The 23,861-nt window shown below is 43.5% G+C and overlaps 3 protein-coding genes and 1 long non-coding RNA gene across 6 annotated transcripts; 3 read left to right on the forward strand and 1 right to left on the reverse strand.

Annotated features, from left to right (window-relative positions):
* Positions 1-245: 245 nt before the first annotated feature.
* dynlrb1 (dynein, light chain, roadblock-type 1) lies at positions 246-2,668 on the forward strand. Its single transcript, XM_041033941.1, has 4 exons — positions 246-381; positions 681-756; positions 1,105-1,272; positions 1,991-2,668. The coding sequence occupies exons 1-4, from the start codon at positions 379-381 to the stop codon at positions 2,032-2,034; spliced, it is 291 nt and encodes a 96-aa protein (XP_040889875.1). The 5' UTR covers positions 246-378; the 3' UTR covers positions 2,035-2,668.
* Positions 2,669-4,144: 1,476 nt separating this feature from the next.
* Positions 4,145-9,547, forward strand: map1lc3a (microtubule-associated protein 1 light chain 3 alpha). Its single transcript, XM_041033276.1, has 4 exons — positions 4,145-4,346; positions 6,530-6,585; positions 7,131-7,237; positions 8,076-9,547. The coding sequence occupies exons 1-4, from the start codon at positions 4,307-4,309 to the stop codon at positions 8,236-8,238; spliced, it is 366 nt and encodes a 121-aa protein (XP_040889210.1). The 5' UTR covers positions 4,145-4,306; the 3' UTR covers positions 8,239-9,547.
* Positions 9,548-11,171: 1,624 nt separating this feature from the next.
* eif6 (eukaryotic translation initiation factor 6) lies at positions 11,172-16,374 on the reverse strand. Its single transcript, XM_041033275.1, has 7 exons — positions 16,289-16,374; positions 15,896-16,033; positions 14,741-14,826; positions 14,336-14,511; positions 13,781-13,957; positions 13,098-13,282; positions 11,172-12,296 (listed from the first exon to the last, which is right to left on the reverse strand). Exons 2-7 carry the CDS (start codon positions 16,000-16,002, stop codon positions 12,287-12,289), a joined length of 741 nt encoding a protein of 246 aa, XP_040889209.1. The 5' UTR covers positions 16,003-16,033; positions 16,289-16,374; the 3' UTR covers positions 11,172-12,286.
* Positions 16,375-17,981: 1,607 nt separating this feature from the next.
* LOC121179895 lies at positions 17,982-23,548 on the forward strand. Of its 3 annotated transcripts, none has more exons than XR_005893897.1 (3): positions 17,982-18,132; positions 22,533-22,753; positions 22,938-23,548. It is a non-coding gene; the product is annotated as an uncharacterized LOC121179895 (long non-coding RNA). The 3 variants fall into 3 exon arrangements; XR_005893899.1 differs by having other exon boundaries at positions 17,985-18,132; positions 22,546-22,753; XR_005893898.1 differs by having other exon boundaries at positions 17,986-18,132; positions 22,624-22,753.
* The last annotated feature ends 313 nt before the right edge of the window (positions 23,549-23,861 follow it).

A 23,861-nucleotide genomic window follows, 5' to 3' on the forward strand; every position in this document is an offset into this window, starting at 1 on the left:
GCATTGCAGGGGTTAATTAATTGCAGAGTTTATAACGGTCATAAGTTCTGTTTTTAAATTCATCACAGAAAATAAAAAACACTGTTTATTGTAAAGCTGAGACCAACAATTATTATCATTATCAGCACATATGATAATTATTCACCAAGTTAACATACTCGAATTCCCTTTTTGTTTGACCAACAGTCAAAAACCCAAAGGGTCTCATATCTACTACGTTTTGCCCTGGACCATGAACGCAGCAGTGAGGCGGCTGACCCGGAAGTTGACTTCAGTTGTTTTCTCCCAGCAACAACACTGGACGGTTAGCTTGTTAGCTGTCATTTAGCGGCGCTCAGAGACCAGTTTCTGCCACAGATTTCTCCACACATACACAGAATGGTAGGAGGGAGCGAAAGCTTCACGAGTATTTAACAAACGTGTCCATATTTCCGACGTGACTTTTGCGGATGTGCAGCTTATTACAGGGATTTCCAGAAATTGCTAACCGGGGCTAACCTGATTGTGCTAGTCGGGCGTTGTCATGTTAGCAGCTGTGTGTGTGTGATTAGTTTTATTAATCCACGGGGTGTTTTGACAGCAGGTTGTTTACTGTTATTTGTGCTCCCGATGTTTTGGTAGTGCATGTGACATTTCAGAAGCTGTACGAAATGATGCTAACTCACGCTTCCGTCTCTCAGGCTGAAGTGGAAGAAACTCTGAAGAGGATCCAGAGTCAGAAAGGAGTGCAGGGAATCATCATCGTCAATTCAGAGGGCAAGGCTGCTTTATATAAACTTCTAATGATTTGTTCCTCCGTCATCCGTCTCTCCACCTGTTTACATTACTTACATAATGTTTTCCCTTGAAAAATGATTTTAACAATATGAAAATATGTCAGTTAGTTGCTGCTTTGACAAAGAACAAGAGTACAAGAGTAGATGTATACAGTAATGTGAAATTCTAAGTAATGTCTATTTCTAAGTAATGTGAAATTTTAAGTAATGTGTAATTCAGAGGGACATTTTGTAGTTTTTCCTAAAGAAAACACGATTACCTTATAAAATTCAAAGTATTATTAAAATTTACCTGGTTACATGAACCCAGTTCCCTGTCTCCCCTCAGGAATCCCCGTCAAGACGACGCTGGACAACTCCAGCACGGTGCAGTATGCAGGACTGATCCACCAGCTGGTGATGAAGGCCAGGAGCACCGTACGAGACATCGACCCCCAGAATGACCTCACCTTCCTGCGGGTCCGCTCCAAGAAGAACGAGATAATGATCGCTCCAGGTGAGAGAGGAGAAAATGACAGGATGTTAGAAGGACGAGTGGGTTTGGTCTGTAAACTTCACAGCTTCTCAAGAGAACATTTACATTTTTGCAGTAGTTATTTTTGTCCAGATCAAATACAGTTATTACATTACAATTATTTCCATTATTGATATACTTGCCAATTATTTTTGATTGATTGGTTTGCCTTTAAAATGTCAGAAAATATCAGAAGTATATTAGAAGTCTTAGAAGAATGCATCACATCAAATCGAGTTCAGAAAAATCACGTTTTACAGGAAGAGGATCTTCTGGTTGTCAGTAATTGGCAGTAAAGCTCATCACACAACACCAGTTATCACGGTTGATTGCAGTCAGACAAACTCACTGACTGGAGGCTGTTTCTGCCTCCTCTGAAAACACAACATCAGGTTTACAGCCTCTGCATTGCAGTTTACCACAATCTAGAAACAGGCAGGAGTCAGCTTTTTATGATGCAGCTCATAGTGAAGTGATTTCTCAACAGTTTGGACGTCGATAATCTGATAAAATAGTAAGACTAGTCTGATTTTACTGTTTTCTGACTATTACTTTTTTGCTAAATAGAAATAAGGGTTTTGTAGGAAACCTTTTTTAACCTGTATTAAAAATGTCCATGATACCAGATCTTATTTGCTGCTTTAGATGTTTGATGTACTATTTTTTATCTGAGTTTAATTGTTTTGCCTTTTTTCCACAGATAAGGATTATTTCTTGATCGTCATTCAGAACCCCTCAGACTGAAATGGAGGGAACTGCTGCACGACCCATTACTCTCTCTGTCTGTCTTTCATTTATAAATGGCCAAACATTTTTTTTGTCTTGCTGAATCAAAAAAACCTGTTTACCAGTAGCTTTTTATGCGCTTGCTGTACGAAGAAGTAAAGGCAGGATCTGAAGGTGGATGAGAATCTTGGCTCAGTACCGAGGTGTGTGAGCCGTACGATAGTCAAACACCCAGCTGGCAAATTTCCTTTCCCTCATTTTAGCATTCCAGTTCTGTCTCTTCTCCAACCATAATGTATGTTATGTCACTGTGTTGATCACATATGTATTTTAGCACATGGTGAAGTACACACCTGCTAAAATACATATGGGAGGAGTAGGAAACGTAAAGCTGGCCAGTGTATGTGCACAGCACAGAGGAGAGAGAGGCCACAACACATCTTTAGCTCTGACGATGTTTTTTTTTTTTTTCCAGTTCAAACTTAATGAAAATCTTGGGACTGTTATTTATTATTTTGTTGGCAAAAGATGTTGAAGTGCAGTATTTCAGAGGCGAGCAGTGAACTACACTACAAACACTTCTCTGCTCTTAGCATGTCAACTTCCTGTTGGTTATTTGTAACAAATGAAGAAATTAAAAAAGTCTGAATGATTGTGGGTTTTTTTTATGTCCTCACTGTCCTATGTCCTTACTGTCCTGTGTCCTATGTCCTTATACTACACCAGTGTTCACAGTTTTCACACACATTAACAAGCACTCAACTTTTACTAGTTTGACACTAGACTAGTATTTTCATTGAATAGTAAACTACCACATTTACACATTCAGCAGACACAGAGCAACATTAGCATGTTTCCAGCTTCCTGATGAATATAAGTGTAATATTCACTCACTCCCATCCATTACAGCAGTAAAATCGAAGCAATCAGCTAAAAGAAACTGGTGGAACATGGTAGAACACAGTAGAGTTCAGGGAAACTACAGGTGCATCTAATTCGAGCAACACATGTCACAGTTATTTGACTGGTTATTAAAATATAAATATCAATCAGTGCAGCTTTAAAGACTTAAAACCAACTGTTTCACCAAACTCCTCTAGAGACTCAAGTCAGTCGTACTCAGGCTGTACTACACACACTGAACACCTCTACATCAGTGCAGTCAGTTTATCAAGGTGCTGATGGACACAACAACAACACAGAAACAAGAGGTGCTAGAAGAGGAGATGTCTCAGTGAGAAGAATGACTATTACCTAACAATTACCAATAAATCCTATAAACCACCTCCTCTTAAACACGTGCTCCCTCAATTCTTAAATTCAACACAGTAACATTAACACAAGTTGGGTCAGAAGATAAATGGTCAAAATTATACCAGAAATAACCAAGGAAATGACCTCAAAGTTGAACATGAGAACAGCACCTGAGTGAATGAGGTTCAGTACTTTATCTCACCGGTGAAGAGCGTGACATTTACAACAAACACAAAGCTGAGCTCAGTGTGATGACTGTGGGCATAAACCCTGCATCATGACCTGTTAGTACAACATGACACAGCACTGAGCTTCTTGTAAGACTTGCATGGATGGATTATGAACAAACGGGGCTTTGGGCACAGACAAGGTGAAAGGCCCCCCACACTGAGAGACACAAAAAGACTACAGATGTTTTGCATCTCCTTTGCATTTGTTTATGTCTATTTTTTTGGTTGAGTTTTGTCTCTTTGTGGTCATTTAAATATATTTAGCCATTTTTCATCTCTGTTTTAGTTCTTTTTTGTCTATTTTTTGTGTCTTTTTGGTCATTTTGTGTCTTTAACCTGAGCATGATAACTCTCAGACAAGAAATATTAACAACATATAACGTACAACAACTCATACAGAGGCTCTAATATTAATATCGGTTAGGGTTCATATGAGGTGCCTGTGCGCGGTAGGCCTTCCATGGCTCAATACCATTACAGTACTCTGTGAGAATCAGCAGTTTAAGAGGAATACCTGATATATAACTGATAATAACAGGATGCTGTGGAGACTCGGGCAGTTAAAAAAATAAAAAAATAAAAAGGTGCGCGTCCCCTTTAAAAGCAGCGGATGACGTCAGCGGCTGGGTTTGCTTGCTTTGTTTGTCCGGAGCTGTTTTGGCTTCAGACCACAGACCGTCTGACCGGAGGGACGACGGGAGACGCTCCGCTGAAACCCAAGCAGCTTCCATTGTCACCGGGTTGCGTTATAAGCAGCTGTACTGCGTTATTCGTTAGGCTGTGACGGTGTAATAACACTGACAGAGATGCCGTCCGACAGACCCTTCAAACAAAGGAGGACATTTGGTAAGAAACCGCCGAGGCAGTGTTAGCTAACGTTAGCTGCCTGGAAACGGCCGCCGAGCGGAGAAGCTGTGCGGCTAGCCGGCCTGTTAGCCACCCAGCTCTCCCCCGACTGCTGACAAGTGTCGTTACACGGTCATTACCTGTGTGTTACAGCATCGTAGCCGTTACAGGTGTTCCACGGCGGCTCGAAGCTAGATCTTATGGCTTATAGCCACAGCAGCCTGAGGGAGAAGCTTCTGGGCGTTAAGTTCAGAGAATATTACTTTTTGTTCGCAAATCTGGAGTAAAGTCAACATGTTAAATGGAACTGAAAGACATCGACGCCGTAACTTTACGGGCAGCGTCTTTTTTTTTGCCCTGGGGATTTGCTCCTTGGCTGTTAATGCCCAAAAAACCCCATCTGGGTCACTGTCACATTAGCTTCAGAAGCCTCGCAGCTAGCCTGGCCTGCCGTTAACAGCTTTGGGTAAGCTAGGTGGACTGTGTAAGCAGCTAACATTTCGTGTTTGCTCAAAGGAAAACAACATGTGCTGACACATTATCCCAGTACACGTGCTCAGTGATTTATGTTGTAATATGAGGCCAGACGACGGCCCCTGTGCTGGAAGGGAGGAGCCCGGGCTGTATTGCATAATCTTGCCATACAGAGAAATATGGGATAAGCAGCAGAGCCGTGGTTAGGACGGAAAACACTCCGTTTACTGTCGCTGCAGCTGGGTCATATAAAGTTCTCAGACCGGAGATACCAGAGTCAGTTAAGTGATAATGTTTCACGGTGACTAACCGGCCGCGCTGACCTGTTTTATGAGGTGGTTGGCCGCTGTTTGTCACACTGACACACATTACTCTGCTATTATATAACAATAAACATGAGCCTGAGTGAACAGATGTTAACTAGTTGGGTTATTCGGGTTTACTCAGTAGTTAATTACAGGGTTGGTAGGGGTTGCAGGCTTGTTAACAGTGATACGAAGCGTATGAAATGCAAAATATCTGATAAACCTTGGACACGCAGCGAGGAGCTCAGGTCGGATCTCACAGCAGGAATAATAGAGCCTGTTCTGAAAGTACTGTTCTTTTTTAAAGAGATGGATGTTCTGGTTATAGGTGGGGCAGCTCTGATGCAAAGCTGGGGAAGGGAATTTTACCCAGAACAAGAGAGTAATATTGGATTATCTTATTCCTGATAAGATTTAAATATGATCTGCAGAGTGAAGCATATTTATCTTTTGATAAATATGCTGATATTCTAGTAATTAGCACAGACTGTGCCCATTCCTGGGTAAGAAAAACATCCCCAGCCCTAAACAAAGAAACCATTCACTGGTCTCTGTTGCTCCTCAGTGCGATCTGAGCTTTGGACCCAGCCACTGTTTAAAAAATAGCTGAAGTTTTTTTTTTTTCTTTCTGAAATAGGGCAGTAGGCTATTTACAGAGGGCTGTGTATGTTGTAAAATTAGATAGTGAGGTGGTAAAACAGTGTAAAGCTTCAGCAGGTACTGTGGACAGAGGAATACTGCAGGAATTAAAGGCAATATTCACAAATACACAAATCATATGGAAACATGCAAAACATGTAAATTAGGTCGACAAACAATGATTTGCTCAACCTAGAAAGAAGAAAAGAACATGACCAGTTCAGTTACAATGAGGGAAGAGACACTCAAAGACAGTCATTAAGCCGACACACTGCACAATAAACATCACAGATCACAGACGGTGATAGCAGCTAACTGTCCGTCCCCCCTGGTCTCAGCGGCTGGTGGGGCGTGGATAACAGAAACAAAAGGATCTGCCATCATTAAAAAGTCTGGCAATGACTGGACACAACACAGACTTACTGCTGCTGTAGGAGACTTTTTTTTTTTACTTTCACCTGAACGTGCAGTTTGTCACTTCCTGTGGATTTTCTGACAGAAACCAAACCCAGTGCCTGAAATGAATGTGGGCAAACAGGCTAAACATGCAGGGTCCCCATCAGGAGGGATGGGACATGGGACATTTTTTTTAATGTACACATCATGCTTTCTTTTTTTAGGAGAAAGAGAAAAAAGGGGCCGGGTTGTATTAATACATTCCTCATTTTGAACTGAAAAAGCCAAAACCAGACATTAGCAGAGGAGCCACAGCTTCATGTAGTGAAGATGAGTTGAAAGCGTATTTTTGTGTTTTGTTGCCCACAGCTGACCGGTGCAAAGAGGTGCAGCAGATCCGGGAGCAGCACCCCAACAAGATCCCTGTAAGCTGCTGTTCAAATCACAACACACCTCACTGCTCTTTAACACACCACAGTGCAGACACCAGTGATACGCGTCGCCTGTCACAAGCCATTTCTAATTTAATCAGATTTAATGTCAGAAATCTGTTCTGCTAAATAACCTTATATTCTGGGAAATCTGCTTATTCAAATGTTAGATGAGAAACAATACAAATAACATCTGAAGTCATTAAGATAAGGATCAGTCAGTCACAATCAATCATGATGCTATAGTGAATGTATTTTTAATGACTTTATATACAGGCTAGCTTGCGGATTTCCCCCTTGGGATCAATAAAGTGTTACATTAACACGATCATTTATTTGTTCATTATATTTTGTATTATTTATCTCAATCTGCAGAGCAGCTCGAGCTATCAAATAAATGTAGTGGAGTAAAAAGTATAGTATTTGCCTCTGAATTGCAGAAGTGGAGCAGCATGTAGTGGGAGTGTTAAAGGAAAGTACCTCAGACCTGCACTGTGTGGACGACACTGATGTCCAGTGTGCTGTGCTTTGTGCTGCAGGTGATCATTGAGCGATACAAGGGAGAGAAGCAGTTGCCTGTTTTGGACAAGACCAAGTTCCTGGTACCTGACCACGTCAACATGAGTGAGCTGGTCAAGATCATCAGGTAAACAAAGACACACACACACACACACACACACACACTGCAGGTTATAACAGGTTACTGAACTGGACACCAGCACAGGTTAAGTTCACTGAGGTGTATGTTCGGTATGTGGTATATATTTGGAGCTGTCTGTTAGAATGCAGTGGAAGTGTTTTACATACCATAAGAGTAAGTTGAAGTGTGTGTGTGTGTGTGTATCTTGCTGAGGCTGCAGCTGACAAGTTTGTTTACAAGCACTGCTTCAAACCAAAGGGATGAAAAACAGAGACAACTGAACGTAGAGTTAGAGAATAACGAGCAGTGAGTTTAGATTTTACTGTCCCACCCTGCAGAAACGCCATCATACATCTGGGGGCGCTGACGGGATCATTGATCATTATTAACCTCAACAGCTGATTGGGCAGAAATATAAAGGCACACGTGTCGGTGCTGTAAATCAGCCCTGAGAAGTACACTGGCCACAGATTCACTGCAGTGAATTCTGAAATGGCCGACATGTTGTAGATCCCTGCTTAGAACTGACGACGAGCACTGACCCAAAACTGAAGGCTGGGGGGGAAAGTGAGGAGGGAAGAGGAGACTGAGAGGAGGTGAAACATGAGAGAGTGAGCTAAAAACGAGAGCAGAGCTGAAACATGGAGCAACAACGAAAGATTGAGAAATATATCATTTTTACATAAACTGAAAATGAAATGAAAGACTGAGTTATCCAGAAATACGCATGTCTGATATTTAATGTTAATGTTGACCATTTCAGATAAACAAAAACAAACTAAACAAAAGTTTTTTCCCTAAAAGTGCTGAGTGTGTGTGTGTGTGTGTGTGTGTGTCTCACCAGGCGTCGGCTGCAGCTGAACCCCACGCAGGCCTTCTTCCTGCTGGTCAACCAGCACAGCATGGTGTCAGTGTCCACACCCATCTCCGAGATCTACGAGCAGGAGAGAGACGAGGACGGCTTCCTCTACATGGTCTACGCCTCGCAGGAGACCTTCGGCTGCTAGGAAGGGAGAGGGGGACGGGGAGGGAGAGCGGGACATCTTCAGGTGCTGGGAGATCGGGGGGAGAGGGTGGAGGGGGGGGGGGGGGGGGCGCATGAGAGGAAAAGAGAGGTATGTGGGGTCAGAACCGACCAGAAACCACCAAACTCCATGATCCTCTCCACTTTGTTGCATCACAGGCCCACGTAGCAAAACCCCGTCAGTCCGTGTGTATGTGACAGACACCTCGTGTCCCTCGCTCTCTGTCGTAGTCGAGCACCTTTTTCAGATTGGTCAGTAAGTTACAACACTAGCTACAAAAGCCAGAGTCTTTCCTGCCCTCAGAGTTAGAAATCAGAATCACACCTGGGGTAACTCTGAGTGCTTTATCTCATCGCTCGGTCCTGCTTTTGGTCCCACGTGGGCTGAGGTCTCTTAATTTGAAAGGGCGGGACAAACCAAGTTGGGAAGCTGTCTGTAAAGTTTCACAAAAACACTATTGATTGATTGATTGATTGATTTTCATCCTCAAAGCTATACATATACATATACATGTATTAGACAAGCTAAACCTGAAGGCAGGCAGTCGCTTGCAAGTTTAAGATGTAACCTGAAGCTTGGATGATGAAGTCACAGATACCGCAGGTGAAAGCACAGCACAGCTTGGTTCATAACTATCCATTAATTTGCTGTGTCAGTTTATATCCTCATCATTGCAGCAGCAGTAGTTCAAGCTAGAAGGTAGATTCGTAGTGATTGTTTTACCTTTTAACCTTTTTTTAACTCACGTTTTAGTTTTTTAATTCTTGTCTTCTGTTTGAAATATTAACTGTAGTTTAGTTTGCGTTGTATAACTAGTTCTGAGTTTGTTTTAATCATACATTTACCGTCAGCCTGAAGCTCAACTTGCCAACTCGCTGCTGGCTACCGAGTAGCTGACAATCAGGCTAAAAACGACTGTAATCCTGGGAAAGTTCGGAGCAGTTACAGTAATTTTACATGTGCAATATTTCTCCCTTCACGCCTCTGTAGGTTTGATAAGACACGTGAGACCAGCAGCTCTGCTGGGTAACGCTGTTAATCAGATATCATCTGTCTTAGTGGTGGTCACTGCTCCACCCCCTCCTCTGTAAAGCTACTGTAACGTACGAAACGCAGCTACGCGCTGCCGCATCAGGTGTGGCAGGTCGACAGCACGTTAACAGCCATTATTCTCAGACTGAAGTTTATGTCTTTTTGCCCGTAAGCACAATACACCTTAGTATCACTACTCATCTGTCTTCCTGCACAAGGCCCCACCCCCCCACACATTTAACCACATATAACGCCATCAGCAACCAATCAGGTGAAGCAGATTTAAAGGCCTATCCAGTAGATGTTAGGCAGCTGGTCTGAACGAACACACGAGGGATGCTCTGCTCCAGCAGCCGTAAAGTCAAACGCTTGCTTGCTTTTCATGCTTGGTTTGGTTTGTTTTGGAGGGATTGTGTTTCTGAGAGTACAAAATAAAAAACACAAACTTAGGACATGAAAATTTCAGCAAGCGAGTTGTTATCAAGCCCGGAAGTGACGCTGCTGGTCAGAAGTGGCAGCACAGGAGGAGATGGCGTCTCCACAGTGGTACACAGGTGTTGTAGATGAACAGATGTTTTTGTTTTGGCACTCTGTGGGATTCTTTATCCTTTGGCCCTGATTTAATATCATTTCTCCACCGTGAGGGCGGCGTCTCCTCCTGGCCTCGTGTTACACAGCTTGTAAGTTTGCTGCGTGTGTCATGGTAGCATAGAGTTGAGCATTAGACATAATAAAATGTATTTAATGTAGGAAATGAATGAGCTTCTTTTGCACATAAATTAATACAAATATTAAAAAAAGAGTTGGCATAGAGTTTTTTTTAGGAATTACTGTATCTATATAATAATTCTCTCTTCTTTTTGTATCTGCTCCTCTTCTGTAGAGCACTGCTGCTCTGTATCTGTACGTTCGTCTGCCTTTGTTTAATAAGACTTTATAGAAAAAAGGTTTTGATGCACTACAAACCTTTGCATGTTTTGACTTTTTTTATAAATATTTTATTGATTTTATGCTATAGATATAATTGTATTGTTTTATTTAGAAAAAAAATTACAAGTCTTTTTAGATGTTTCCCAAACCAAAAACTGAAATAAGTGTACGTGTATGTTTGAAACAAACAAAAAACTGTGTGCGTATAAACGATCATATAATCGAGCTGTATTACAAAGTGTGTTTTCTTTAGGCTTTCTGACATTGTCACTGTTTGGAGGGGTGTACATAGACGCATTGCTACAACCTTATTCAAAGCATTTGCCAAGAAGTAAATAAAAAAGTTGCCTTTAAACAGTTTTTCTCGCCTGTTGTGATGATTCTGATGGATTATTATCTGTGGCATCATACCATTAATCAATAATTAATACTGAGTCACTGATGCTTCTGCAGCATTGGTGAGGGGCCCAACATAGGGGTCGGGCCCCTCCGAAAGGTCCCTGGATTTTTGGGCTCTTCTGAAATATTTGATAAATAATAATTTTAGCTCTTTGGGCCTTGAACAGTTGCTCACAACTCATGCCACTAATGATAAGTGTAAATTCTTTTTCTTTTTTAAAAGCAATCGATTGTTTGGCCTTTAAAATGTCAGAAAACTGAAAAAAAATATCCATCACAAACGTGTTTCAGCCCAAACTTACATCTTTACATCTTCTAATCTCTCGTTTCGTCCTTTGAAAAGTCCAAAACCCAAAGGATTCAGTTTCCTCTGACGTCTGACGAAGACATTTCAGAAGCTGGAACCTGAGAAGCTGAAGAATATATTTTTAAAAATATTTTTCTTAACAAAAACGATCAAAACATGTACAATATTTTTCTATCAATCAACTTTTCTGCAACTAGTTCTGATCCTGGATTTTCAAACACCAAAGAAAACATCCCAGAGATAAAAACAGGGTGATTTATTTTATTTTACGAGACATCGGCCAGGCCTCCATCATACAGCCGGAGGAAAAACATCCACCTGCTTTTACCTGTTGCTTTCTCTTCTAAACATTTCTTTCAAACCCAGTGACACTGAAATCACACTACCTGTGGATATTTATCAGACTTCATGTTTGCTGCACATTACAAATTCAGATCCTGTGACTCCAGATCTCAGAAAGGAGGGAAGCCCTGAACATCCGTTCAGATACGTCATCGCCTTCACTAACTTCTCTACATGTCATTTCTTAATTTTTGTTCTTACAGTTTCCTCGACTAAAGCAGCAGCAGCGGGTTTCACTCTCCAAGCATCAGACACGTGTTGTGACTCAGGATGCTGATACAGCTGGCAGTGTGGAGGTGGGAGTGTGTTGATGGGAATCCCTTACAGCTGCAGGCAACAGTGAGGAACCAAAACAAAACAAAAACAAAAACAAAAACAAAAAGCAAAAGCCTGCTGGGATTCTGTCACCCCCTCAGAGTTGCCTCAACAGTTGCTGAAGCATTAGGGAGATGATTCTGTCAAGGCAACGGTCAATTTCCCATCAGGCTTCAGAATGACATCCAGAGCACTGACTCTCACCAACAGAGCTCAGACACATTCCTAATGATACAGGCACAGAAACTGGACTTTTTATCCAAACTGGGAGAAAATGTTAAATCTTATTTCTACCAGTTTGGTTAAAACAAATATTCACAAAGAGCCACAGAGGCTGAAACATCAGCTTCCTCTCCGTTGTTAGCGTTGGACACACGAACAAATTTAACTCTCTGAACAACCGCCTCCGTTTTGAAAAACCAATTATCTCCACCAGCCCCCGTCAAACTTAATGGTGAGGTGGTGCACGAACAGCTAAACCTGTTTCAGAAAGATCAGAAAGGAAATAGAAAGATTAGACCAAGTGTGAAAAAGGATCAGTGTAATACATCTGCAGAGCCGTGATTTCTGAATGAGAGTGAACTGTATTATGTGGGAGGAGGATTTTTAGGTTGGGGAATGAGGTCCAGCTGCCTGGTGGCTTCACGTGTGAGACCAGACGAAGGGCAGCAGAACTCCTCGACGGCAGGAAACTGCAGAGGCGGCTTACGCCATGCTGATGGGAAACAGAGCAGAGGAGAGGCGGCGGTTAAAGTCAGGGAAACAACGTTTAACGACCCACTGTTCCCGTAACTCCGACTTATTTTCAGACTGAACAGGAGATCGGGAGGGGATGAAAACCGGGAGAAGGACTGTTCTTCAGAATGAATTGATTTTAGCTGCTGAGAGACAGAAACAGCAGGGAGGCAGAGCTGTGGAAAGGTTTTAACAGCCGGAGGCTGAAGGAGGAAGGTTCTGGCACAGTTTCGCCAAAACCGCTGAAAATCTGCAGCTTTCCAGGAAACTAAACTGATGCTGAACCAGTTTTACAATAAAAACTTGGAGGACTTTTATTGTTTGTTGGGACCATTTTGCGTTTGTGAACACAGTTTTGTACAGAATGAACAAAGAAGATGTCCAGTTTTCATCAGTGATCTCAGCCTGTCGGTGAAATCTGTCCCTGCTGGACGGAGGCTAGCTGTTTCCCTTTGATTCCAGTCTTTACGCTAAGCTAACTAGCTGCCTGATGCAGCTTCATTTTTCCCAAAATGCTGAACTAGTCCCATGAGGAGTAACTCAGTCTTGAATGAATTGTGGGTAAATGTGCTGTGTCCGTTTGAAGCCCTTTAACAACCAGGACAAAGTTTTAGGCGACAACTTATCTTGAATTTCATCATCGCTAAAAAAGTGAAACAGCAAATTAATCTGGAGGAGGAGACAGAAAACACACAGGAGACAGAGACACAGAAGACAGCAGATGGGACAGGACCACATCCAGTGAGACGCAAGTCATCATGTATGTGTGTGTGTTGCTCACCTGTCGATCAGCGAGTCCCTCATGCTGGTGGCGATGGCGGAGGGTTGAGTCGTGTCGCTGAGTCTGAAGACGCTCTCGATGACGGACAGCTCGGTGCTGGTTGTGTCCAGGCCGCAGAACGCACACCAGTCGTTGACCACCATCCCCGCGGCGATCACCTCGCTGCCCCGGTTCACGGTGCCGGCCTGAACAGGAAGTCAGCTTTACCGGTGCACACTACATTTCACTCACTTGTATTAGCCGCTCCAGCAGCTGAGCTCCAGGGACAGTCATCAGAGTCCGTCCTCCTGACTGTGACGAACTAATCAACTAATAACATTCAGTAAAGTCAATAAGACTTAATAAGAGCAAACTTCACTGCGGAGACGTGTGTCCTGCTGAGGTAACAGTGTCAGTTCTAATCTGAACGTCTCTGCTTTGACTCCGTCTCTGGTTTAATGGTCCTGTGTTGTGAGTTATGCTTTTCTGTAGATTATCAGTTGTTTTTCTTTTTCTTTTTGTTTCCACACTGATGTTTATTTCACAGCTGCTCCACTCTCCTTGACATTTTCAGCAGAATAAACGAGCTTCTATTCTATTTCAGGACACTGAGTGTGAGAGACACAGAGGACCAAAAAGCTGCCAACAGGGGGAAAGAAGAAAGTTAGCAGAAGCTCTAATCCACTTATACCCAGGACACTCACCACCAGAGGAACCTGGAGCAGAGACGACAGCTCGTCCTGGTCTTCTATAGACGTCTTTGGGTGGACCAGGCCTCCCTGGTTGCTGAATGTGCAGTAGGACCCGACCAGAACCTGCTCTGCCACCGTCTGACGGAAAACCTCCACCTTCAGAGTGTCTGCCAGGATCTCCTCTGTCTCCTGAACGGAGGGAGGGAAACACACAGGTGGAGGGAGGTGAACAGCTTCAAATGATTTTCTGGAGAAACGCCACTGAGTCGCTGAGATTTCATCAAGTTACTTCTGTGATATCACGAAAGCATGGGACCTACAGCTCGAACAATCCATCACGGATTATTTATGTGATATTAATCACCAGTGAGCCATGAATACTGAGGCCATGATGACAGGAAACAGGGAAAATCAGAAATATTTGACATTTTACTTGATTAATCACTGAAGTGATGTTAGGATTATTCAACTTAGCATCAACTGATCATTTAAGCAAAATCCTAATTTGATTAAGTGCACGTGGAGAGTGTGTGTCTGTGTGTGTTTGTGTGTGTTTATCTGTCTCACCCTGTCGAGGTCGGGGTGGACCAGTGCTACGTAGTCGTTGCAGGCGATGACGTTGCCGAGAGCAGACAGCCTCTCCTCCACTCTCTGGATCCTCACTGTGTCTGGCAGAGAGTTCCTGATGTGCTGCAGCTCCTGGTCGGTCGTGTTGTTCGGCACCAAAAGGCCGTGACGGTTCCCTGATCACAGACAGAGACGACGTGAGCAACGCAAAAGAGTCTGTGCTGAGCTTTTCCTTCTGTTTGGTCTGTTTTACATGAGAAAACATGAGTGTTGTGAACGGATGAAGGGACAGGTGTTGTTGTAAAGGATCGATATGCTGTAAATATTTCCAGAAGCTGGATGAAAGAGGAAAAAGACTGAAGAGTTGTTTGTGTGTGTGTGTGTGTGTGTCGGTGCATTACTCACCCACACACATCCTCCCTATGATGCGACAGCCTGCTATGGACGCGTGAACCACTGGGATTGTTTCTGACAGCTCCCCTTCAAACACACTGCGGTCACACAAACAGCAGCCTGTTATTTACTGCAGCACAAACCGATCACTGATCATCATGCTGTTAAACCGGAGCTGACTATCACTCACCCAAAACCCCCAGGTATCCTTTACATAAAATCTAAATTTCCATAATTAGTTTTGTTCCAGCTAAAATAACCTGCTGACGGTGATGCTGAGATGCTCTAGTGAACAGAGGGAGTTTTAATAGATTCATGAAATCTATTAAGTCACGTTTTACCTTGTGTGTTATTCTGTGTGGAAGAACAGTGTCTCTGTTTGAAACCTACAGATTAAAAAACATTTTACACACAACACATCAACTTAATGTTCACTATACGTTAATGAATGCAGTTAGTAAAACCTCTGCACGGTGCCGTGCTCTCTCCTCTGATGATTAGAGTAACATTAACTCATTCGTGCTGGTCTCAAACCTCAAACATGTTCTACTCTCTAAATAAACAGTTAAGATTAAAGTTATCACAAAAATCTCCACGGTGTAATAAACCCTCAGACGTGTCCATCAGATGAGCCACAGCCTGTGTTCAGGTCCAATGAAGGACTTTAACACGGAAACTCTGCTGGTGTAAATCTGACACAGGAACTCTTTTGGAAATAAAAACATTTTTTCATATTTTCTGAAAACCAAACTGTTTCTTCTGCAGAATAAAGGGATTACAGACACTTCTCTTTGATTATTCACTCCTCCCTCTTTAATATACTCAGCATGTCACCTGTGTGGAACAATCAGCATAAATAACTTTATCTTTGAACATTCAGATGAAAGCTGAACATGTCCGCGTGTCTCTGTAGGAGACAGGTAGGACGCAGGAGCTCAGATCTGATTTCCACCTGATCAGTATGTTCACCACTGTTTGCTTCCTCTCGTGTTTCTTTCTACCTGGTGACGGTACCTCGCGTCACTCAGGCTGACACACCTGACGTCCCGTGAACAGACAGATTACACCGCGGGGACAGCAGCTGCAGAGGCTCGGGCCTGGTCCGTGATCTCCGGACCGAGCCGAGCCCCCGTGGCTGTCCGAGCCAAACAAACGTGAAACCTTCACCTGTAGAAGTTCTCGGAGCCTCCGATCGCCACCAGACAGTAGGTGTTGGTGAGTTTGGCGAAGCAGCCGATCTCGTTGTTTTTCTCAAACGATGCTCTGACGGCCATGGTGACGGAGAGCGGGGCTTCGCAGCTGATCCTGGAACAGCACAGAGACACACTCACGGTTCAGCTCGGACACACACACACACACACACACACACACAGCCTGTTCATCAGAGTATCTGCGGGCCAGACGAAGCTAATCGGCTAAACAGCTAGCTAACAGTAAACCGTCCAGGTGCCCGAGCGGAGAAACGTCACGTTAACGCGCGTTTCGCCGTCGGGCAGCTTCCGCTTCGCACGCGGTGACGTTCGTTTTTAAATAAACTCCAGTTAAAAGACGACAAATTACCGGAGAAAGTTTCGTGGCCTCCAAGCGTGTGTGTGGTGGTTCCCTTCTACCCCACGTGTTCACTTCCGCTTCAGGGTCAACGTGGTGACGAAAGGACGTAGCCTACGTCATAAAAACGTTTTGTTTTGTTTTTTCGTTTTTTTAAAAACGTTTTTTTTCTGTTTGTTGACTTGCCAAATAAAATTCCTTAAGAAAAAAGAAATAATTAAATTTCATATGTTGTTATAGTTTGAATGTGATTGTTTTCAATAAAGTAAAAAAACAAATAACTAAACAAACGGAAACGAAAAACAAAAACACCAACAACATAAAACAGATTTATGTGTGTCGTCTCTCCACAGTGAGAACTCTGTAGTTCTCAGAGAGGAACACAGACGGTGTGGAGAAAAACACGACTGACTGAAGCAACTGGACTTTGAAGCTTGGAGACGTTTCATCTCTGATCTGAAAAGCTTCTTCAGTTCTACAGACTGGTTGGACAGTCAAACTCATCCCTATCCCACCTGGTGGCAGCGTCCAATGACATCTGTGAGCCGAGGACTTTAGCCCGTCGCTGGCTGCAAAGGATTTTACACTTAATATTAAATATGATGGTTTAGTTTGTGTGTATCTGTCCGGGTCCCTGAACTCTGACCGCTTCGTTACAACGGCCACATCTCAAACACAGTTCTCTCTGATGCCCACCTGCTCAAAGTAAAGCTGACACCTGGTTAACGTAAATGTTATAAAAAATATATTTTATTTTAAAATGAAGTTTAGAGGCTGAAGATTTAAAAAAAAAACTGTAACTGTCCAAACACTGATGTTCCCGCTCAGATTCATCTCATCAGGTGGTTTCATGCTTCCTCCTCATCAGCTGCTCCACAAACATTGTTTTTACCCCAGATGCTCAGTGTGTGTGTGTGTGCGCGCGCGTCTCCGTGCTCGTGCGTGAGCCACCCTCCCTCAATAACCTGCATAGCAACTGCAGCCGTCGCCGTTCTCCTCCTCTCTCCTCGTGCAGCATCGGGATCAACACTGAGCCAATCACGTCGGCCCCTCCGTGTGACGTCTTGTTTGTTGACACTTCCATTAGCGCGCCACCTGTGTGACGTCACTGCCGCAGGTGGGGGGGGGGGTGAGGGGAGGACAAGCTAGGACGGAGGAGGAGACAAAGAGCGCGTGTGTGAAGTGAGAGGTATCACTCCTGCATGGTTTTGTTTTTTCTCTCAGGATTGCACTTACTCTGCCAGTCACTGTGGCTCAAGCACAGAGGAGCTTTTCAAAGCTAAAGTTGATCAAGCCGTACCTGAGGTCAGCCATGTCTCAGGAACGGCTCTCTGGCCTTGCTGTCATCAGTATCAATCACTCAACAGGGGAGCAGATTTCATATGATGACATTACTGATGATTTTGCATGAAGGAAGGTCAGAAAGGTCAGAAAGGTCAGGTTTTAGTTTTAGTTTGCTGCTCTTAATGCAATAGTGTTATAATTAGATTTCCTTTAGTGTGTTTTCATTTGTGTGATGAAGGATTTGTGCTATTCAGAATATTTATTCTATATTTCATTAGCGCCACCATCAGGCCAGAATGTTAATAATTAAACTGTTCAGCCTAATTTCATGTTGTCACTCAGAACACAGCATTTTCACTGCTGAGTCCAGCGCCTCCTCCACCACGGTGCAGACTGTGTCTGATATAACTGACGGAGTGAGCGATCCTCTCTCTCACAGACGATCTGTGGACGGTTCCGCTCCGCAGACACGTCGGTTGGGAGACTCTGCCTGGAAACACCGCAGGCTAATCGGAAGCGGCAGCGGCCGACAGAGACGGACGGGTCTCGCAGGCTACGTGGGGGTCGATTAGGTGGGACAAACTTAATTTCTGTTCCTGACAGCAGCTAACAATCACACACACACACACACGGACACACACACACAGACACACGCCTCTGTCCTGTCTGCTTCCTCTGTAGGCGGAGCCATGATTGTTGTAAACATGTCGCACACAAACACAGTGAACATGGATCAACATGAGACCGACGTGTTACACTAACACAGCTTATCAAGGCTCCGGTTCTGCGGTGTTTTCTTTAATAGGCCGTTATTTCCTGATAAAGCAGAGACCGAGTCCGACACCATCACATGATCCAAGTTTCAGCCTTAACGTTCATTGGTTAACGGCGCTGCAGGTGGAGTCACCTTCGTCCACAGGCTGCGTGTTTACACCGAGTCCACCTGAGATGAGGTGCAGTCGGCTCAGGTTTCTGCTTCCTCAGGTTTATCATCTTATTTTCTTTATATCAGAGCCTGAAACTGATGATGATCATTCATTCATTCATTCATTCAGTCTCGGTTACAGACTTTTTTCCCAGATTGTGGAAAATGATCATTGTCTTCACATATTCTCTACAAACAGTACAACAGACAATAGATGTGAAATTCAAAGAAAGCTCTTCCTCCAGCGTCCTGTTGACATTCAGAGAGCAGGCCCAAAAAAGAAAATAAAATAGGGAAAGATGCTCATTATAATTTCAAAATATCTCAAGCTGACATCTTTAAATGTCTTGTTTTGTTGGACTAGATGTCCCATCCCCAAAGAGATTCAGTCTACTGTCATATATGACAAAGAAAAGCAGGAAATCTGCTTCACATTTAAGAAGCTGGAACCAGCAAACGTTGGCATTTGTCAGTTATTACAATTTCAAATTTACTGCAGATAAATTTAATGTCGAGCGGCTAACTGTTGCTGCTTTGCTCGATGGCCCTTTTGAAATCCATCAGCTGAAAACATGCGGTCCTGATTCAGTGATACCGGTTTGTCGAGCTGGAGGAAGAAGAATAAAGCTGAAACAAACTCAGTCCCGCTCAAATCGATAAATCAGACAGGGTGTAATTAATCTGCTGCTGTGAGGTTATTTATCTTAATTATTTCCTGGCTGGTGAAACCCATCAATGCCCAAAGTTTGTAATTTACTGAAGCAAAGGAAAAGACGCCATTTAGTGGAAACTTATCCTTCACCATGAATTCAGATTCAGCCTGTCGTCAGTGGGGTTGTCCTCAGGAATCAAACTACCAACCCTCAAAGTATCAAGTCATAAGGAAAGAAAGGAAAGGAAAGGAGGAGGAAGGGGTGAACAACAGCAGCTGCTCGTCGTGGGTCACATGAAGGTTTGTGTTGGGCGGATTCAGTTTGTTTCCAGTGGCAGAGGACGGAAGCAGAGAGGAGGAGGCGCGCGAGTCAAGACAAAACAATATCTGAGAGAAAGAGAGAGAGAGGAGCTATATTTAGCTTTCTCTCCAGCTGTGGCTCGCGCTGCACAGACAGCTGGGGAGGGGAAGTGAGGCGACGGCTCTGAATGCTGATTGAGATGCTCTTAAGTTCATGAATGAAGCATGTGTAGCTCGGATTAACGTGTTACACTCAGCTCAGCTGTTCCATTTCAACGCAGCCGCTCAGATTAAATCTGCTGTGTTTCTGTGAAGTGCTCACAGTTATTAGAAAAAAATCAGATCAGGGTTTCTCCAGAAACTCAGTTGTTGCCTTTTTATCTTTTATATCTCGCTCACTTGGAAAGGAAAGATGTTACAGACACAGACTCTGGTTCAGTGAAGAAACTTTAACAGATAAACTGAAGTAAATCAGACTTACAGGCTGATGGATGATCCTGCAGGTAGACGACAGGTAACCACCAGCAGGCTGCAGGAAAACACACCTGCAGGAAAAGACAATCTGACACTGACTGAGGGTGTGTGTGTGTGTGTGTGTGTGTGTGTGTGTGTGTGTGTGTGTGTGTGTGGGCAGGGAAGCTCAGGTGATTGAGAAAATGGAAAACAGGTGAGCAGGTGGACATAGAGACAGGGAGAAAGTCCGGGGACATCTGGTGGGTGGATGGAGTATGACAGGTGACTGCAGTGGAGGGAACAGCGTAGGATGAGATGGCAGGTCCAGAGGAGGGTCCCAGAATCCAGGGACGAGTCCCACACACCGTCCATCATCACACATTTCACCCGTGACCTCCTACACACAAAATTCATACAGACACAAAATTCACATTTCATTCAGAGAAGTGAGAAGACACAAAATCACCACGAAGAAACACACAGTGACTATAAAGGGACACAAAGTGCTCATTAAGAGACAAAGACGGAAAAGAGTCTGGGGTCTGAGGACCCTGTGTAGGAGGGCTGGGGGGCCTCTCACCTGTCTGTGCTCAGGGGCCCATTCCGATGCTGCGGACTGAAACCAAAGGCCATCCAGGAGGGTGATCGACGTATCGGCCTGATTATTTAAAAGAGAACAGGCCGTGAAAAACCAGTTAATCCTTCTCAGAGACAAGTCTCCTATAAAGTCTAACATCACACTGAGACTTCAGGCTACAACCAAAGTAAGCGCCTAACCCCCACCCACCACAGTAACACCATAGTTTCAGTCATAACACTGTATTTTACTCAGTGCCACTGTTGCTGTGGTTTAGTGTTGATGTCCGTCCAGCAGGAGGTCCCCACCCCTCTCCCGTCCATGTTTCAGTCTGCAGTAAAGGTCGGTCCCATAATCAACTTTTATGTGAAAATGATCACAGGTTAATGCTTTGCAGTTCGTCCAGACGCCCTCAGCGTTCGAGAGGCCATTCATTTCTCGTTTTAAAAGGCTCGGTCAAAACTTTACTGCCACCCGTTACTTCTATCAGCTCACGGAGGCTCCGGCTACGAGCTCCGTTTGTCACTGTGCTGTGAATAAAATCAGTTCTGGGAGTGTGAAAATATTCAGCAGCATTTTGTTCCTGTTTGCCCCAGAATCTGAGACAGAAACGTCCGAGCAGCTCTCAGGCCTGTGGCTCTCGGATCTGTCCGGACCAGCAGATCATTCAGCGGGGTTTGAAGGACACTGACACTGATACGGAGGTCGATTAATTGATTAACCGATCGATCAGTTCAGTGGAGTCCCAGGACAAATCTGAAGGATCACAATGTCCAAAGGAAACGGAGTAAAAAATATCTTTTACAGTAAATTACGTTTTTTAAAAGTAATTTTTCTCTCATTTTTGCTGAAGTTTTATATTTTATAGTGTGAACAATTGATTGAGAAAATATTTGGCAGACTGACTCTTTATACTCTTCTGTATTTTAGAGAGAAATATTGAACTTTTGAAAGTCTTAAGTGAAAAGTATGAGGCTAAGCTAGTAGGTTCATCTTTTACATAAGTTAGAGCTGCCAATTAATCAATTAGTCGATGGACTGAAAATAAAAGATAACTGATTATATGTCTTATATGTTGAAGTATTATTCAAACGAAATATTCAGCTGGAATCTGGAAGCTTGTGACATTTGTCTTCATTTTCTCTTTGCGCTGCAGGATGACTGGGAAATAATCAGCAAATGGATTATCAGTGAAAATAAGTCATTAGTCGCAGCCCTGATGGACGGTGCTGCCGGGCTGTTGTCTTCTCAGAGCTGGTCTCTGTCCTGAGTCCTCTGAGAATAACATCTAAAAACCCTCCAAGTCGTGTAATTTCCCAGCATGCATTACTGACCGCCCGGAAAGCTTTCACGGCTCGCACAGCGATCGTGTAAAGTGTTAAGCAGAGTAAGATGATCCCATCAGCTGCGTCCGCTAAACTGATTGTGTTGTGTTTGATTGGATTGGCGTCCTGGACGGATCACTCTGGACAGGATTAGAGATGTCCGAGCTGATAACCAGGGGAGGCTGTGATCCCTCTTCCTCTCTATCAAGGTCTTTCTATCTCTGTCCACTCTCACTCTCTGTTCTCCATCTCATTCCATCTTGGTCTGCACACATCTGAATGCGTTCTGTGTCTTTCTAAACTGATCGTCCATCTTTTGTCTCCTCTTCGATGAGACTGGCATTATTCTGTTTTAGTTTTTGTCAGAAAATTGCCGCGAAAAGACTAAAATATATGATTAAAAATAACCACCTGTCGCTTCCACGTTAAACCACATTAAAATGATTACAGCTGCTTCCTGGCAGAGAGTTGGATGAAAAGATTGATACCACTCTCATTTCTCTACATTAAATTCAAGGCTTCAGCAAACTGTTGCCCCCCGTTTCCAGTCTTTATGCTAAGCTAAGCTAACCAGCTACTGGCTGTGGCCTCACACTGAACCTAAAGACGTGACAGACTGATCAGTCTCCTTCTAACTTTTAGCAGGAAAGTGAAGAAATTTATCATCAAACTTTTCTTTCAAACTTTTAATTTCATGATTTACCCGATGTCTGATCTCCTGCATCTGCTCTGTCACTCAGCTCTCTGTCACAGTGTGGTTCAGAGCAAAGACGACAGACTGAACATCACGGTGGCCGCTCTACACACCTGTACCTGTGTGTCTGTGCTCAGGTGTGACCTGCTGCGTTGATGATGGGAGGAGAGCAGAGCCGTGAGAGAAAGGCTGAGGAGAAAGAGGACGAGACTGAAAAACACCACGAGTCTTCTGCAGCTGACGGTTCAGCTTCTGCTGCCTCTGAAGGTAAACACTCACATTCAGGGCAGAAAGTGATGAACTACTTTTACATGACAGAATATAATGTTCAGGTTTCATGATGCAGATTTCAGATTCTGTGAAAACTAGGTTTGTTGCCGTCTTTAACTCCTTATTATCCTAAAAACAGATGTCACACAAAACAAAACGATGATAGACCGTTCTTCCACAGACACCCCAGGAGAGCTGCCCCAGTGCAGGATGGGAAACAGGCGGGTAGACAACATGTGTTTCATGATCACCTGCACCAACTGGTACTAAACTGGTCCTGGTACAGCAGCTTGTGAGGACATCTGAGGGAGAAGATGAAAGCCATGTGGGGTCTGAGTTGCTGTCTGTTGTTCCACCGCTGCTTGTCAGAGGACGTCCTCAGAGCGTCCTGGGCGTGTCTCAGACGATGGTCCTCCTGGTCTAAACCATGTCACAGCTCAGTGAATGTTTATTCTGGAAGGAAAACATGAAGCAACAGACCTGAATGCTGTGTGTAACACAGGTGAGCTCTTAGATTCAGTATTATCTGCTGCTGTAAATGACACTGTGTAGATGCTCGGCAGCTTTTGTCCATTAACACAGATATTATATAAACTCTCCTGCTTCCTCCTGCTCCTCCTCAGACTGGTCTGCATCTGTAAATACAAGCACTGCGAAACTGTGAGATTTGAATTTGAGCCAAATCAGTTGTGTGATTTGTTGTGAATAATGATGTTTGTTTGTTTTTTTTCCCATTTGTGTTTCATTATTTTTCAACACTGAAATGAATTAAAGTAACATACAACCTGAAAACTGATGGAAGTAAATGAGATATTTTTACTAATATCATTTTTGAAAACTTCATTATAAACAACATCGTCACCACAAACCTACAATGACAGTTAATGCATTATTTTTGATTGATGATCAATTCTGGAGAATTATAAAAACAGCTAAATTACTTTTTAAAGTTTGGACATGCAGGACTTTTTCAGCCCTCAGCAGCGTCTGCAGGATTTCACATACAACCTAGACCGTAGGTCAGCTTGCATATTACCTGACAGGCTAAAAAAAAAGAGGCAAAAAGTCACTTTCTTCTGCTTGAAAGCTTTGATGCTGCACAAGG

Source organism: Toxotes jaculatrix, chromosome 3, assembly GCF_017976425.1.
Source record: "Toxotes jaculatrix isolate fToxJac2 chromosome 3, fToxJac2.pri, whole genome shotgun sequence".
NCBI classification, from domain to species: Eukaryota; Metazoa; Chordata; class Actinopteri; family Toxotidae; genus Toxotes; species Toxotes jaculatrix.

Excerpts from the sequence above, each read along its gene's own strand:
- dynlrb1 (XM_041033941.1), top strand. Across the intron at positions 757-1,104 it reads CATCATCGTCAATTCAGAGG|GAATCCCCGTCAAGACGACG; the intron begins GCAAGGCTGCTT and ends GTCTCCCCTCAG. Across the intron at positions 1,273-1,990 it reads CGAGATAATGATCGCTCCAG|ATAAGGATTATTTCTTGATC; the intron begins GTGAGAGAGGAG and ends TTTTTTCCACAG.
- map1lc3a (XM_041033276.1), top strand. The coding sequence starts at position 4,307 with ATGCCGTCCGACAGACCCTTCAAACAAAGGAGGACATTTG. Across the intron at positions 4,347-6,529 it reads CAAACAAAGGAGGACATTTG|CTGACCGGTGCAAAGAGGTG; the intron begins GTAAGAAACCGC and ends TGTTGCCCACAG. Across the intron at positions 6,586-7,130 it reads AGCACCCCAACAAGATCCCT|GTGATCATTGAGCGATACAA; the intron begins GTAAGCTGCTGT and ends TTTGTGCTGCAG.
- eif6 (XM_041033275.1), bottom strand. The coding sequence starts at position 16,002 with ATGGCCGTCAGAGCATCGTTTGAGAAAAACAACGAGATCGGCTGCTTC. Across the intron at positions 14,827-15,895 it reads GGCTCCGAGAACTTCTACAG|TGTGTTTGAAGGGGAGCTGT; the intron begins GTGAAGGTTTCA and ends GTGTGACCGCAG. Across the intron at positions 14,512-14,740 it reads CATAGGGAGGATGTGTGTGG|GGAACCGTCACGGCCTTTTG; the intron begins GTGAGTAATGCA and ends GTCTGTGATCAG.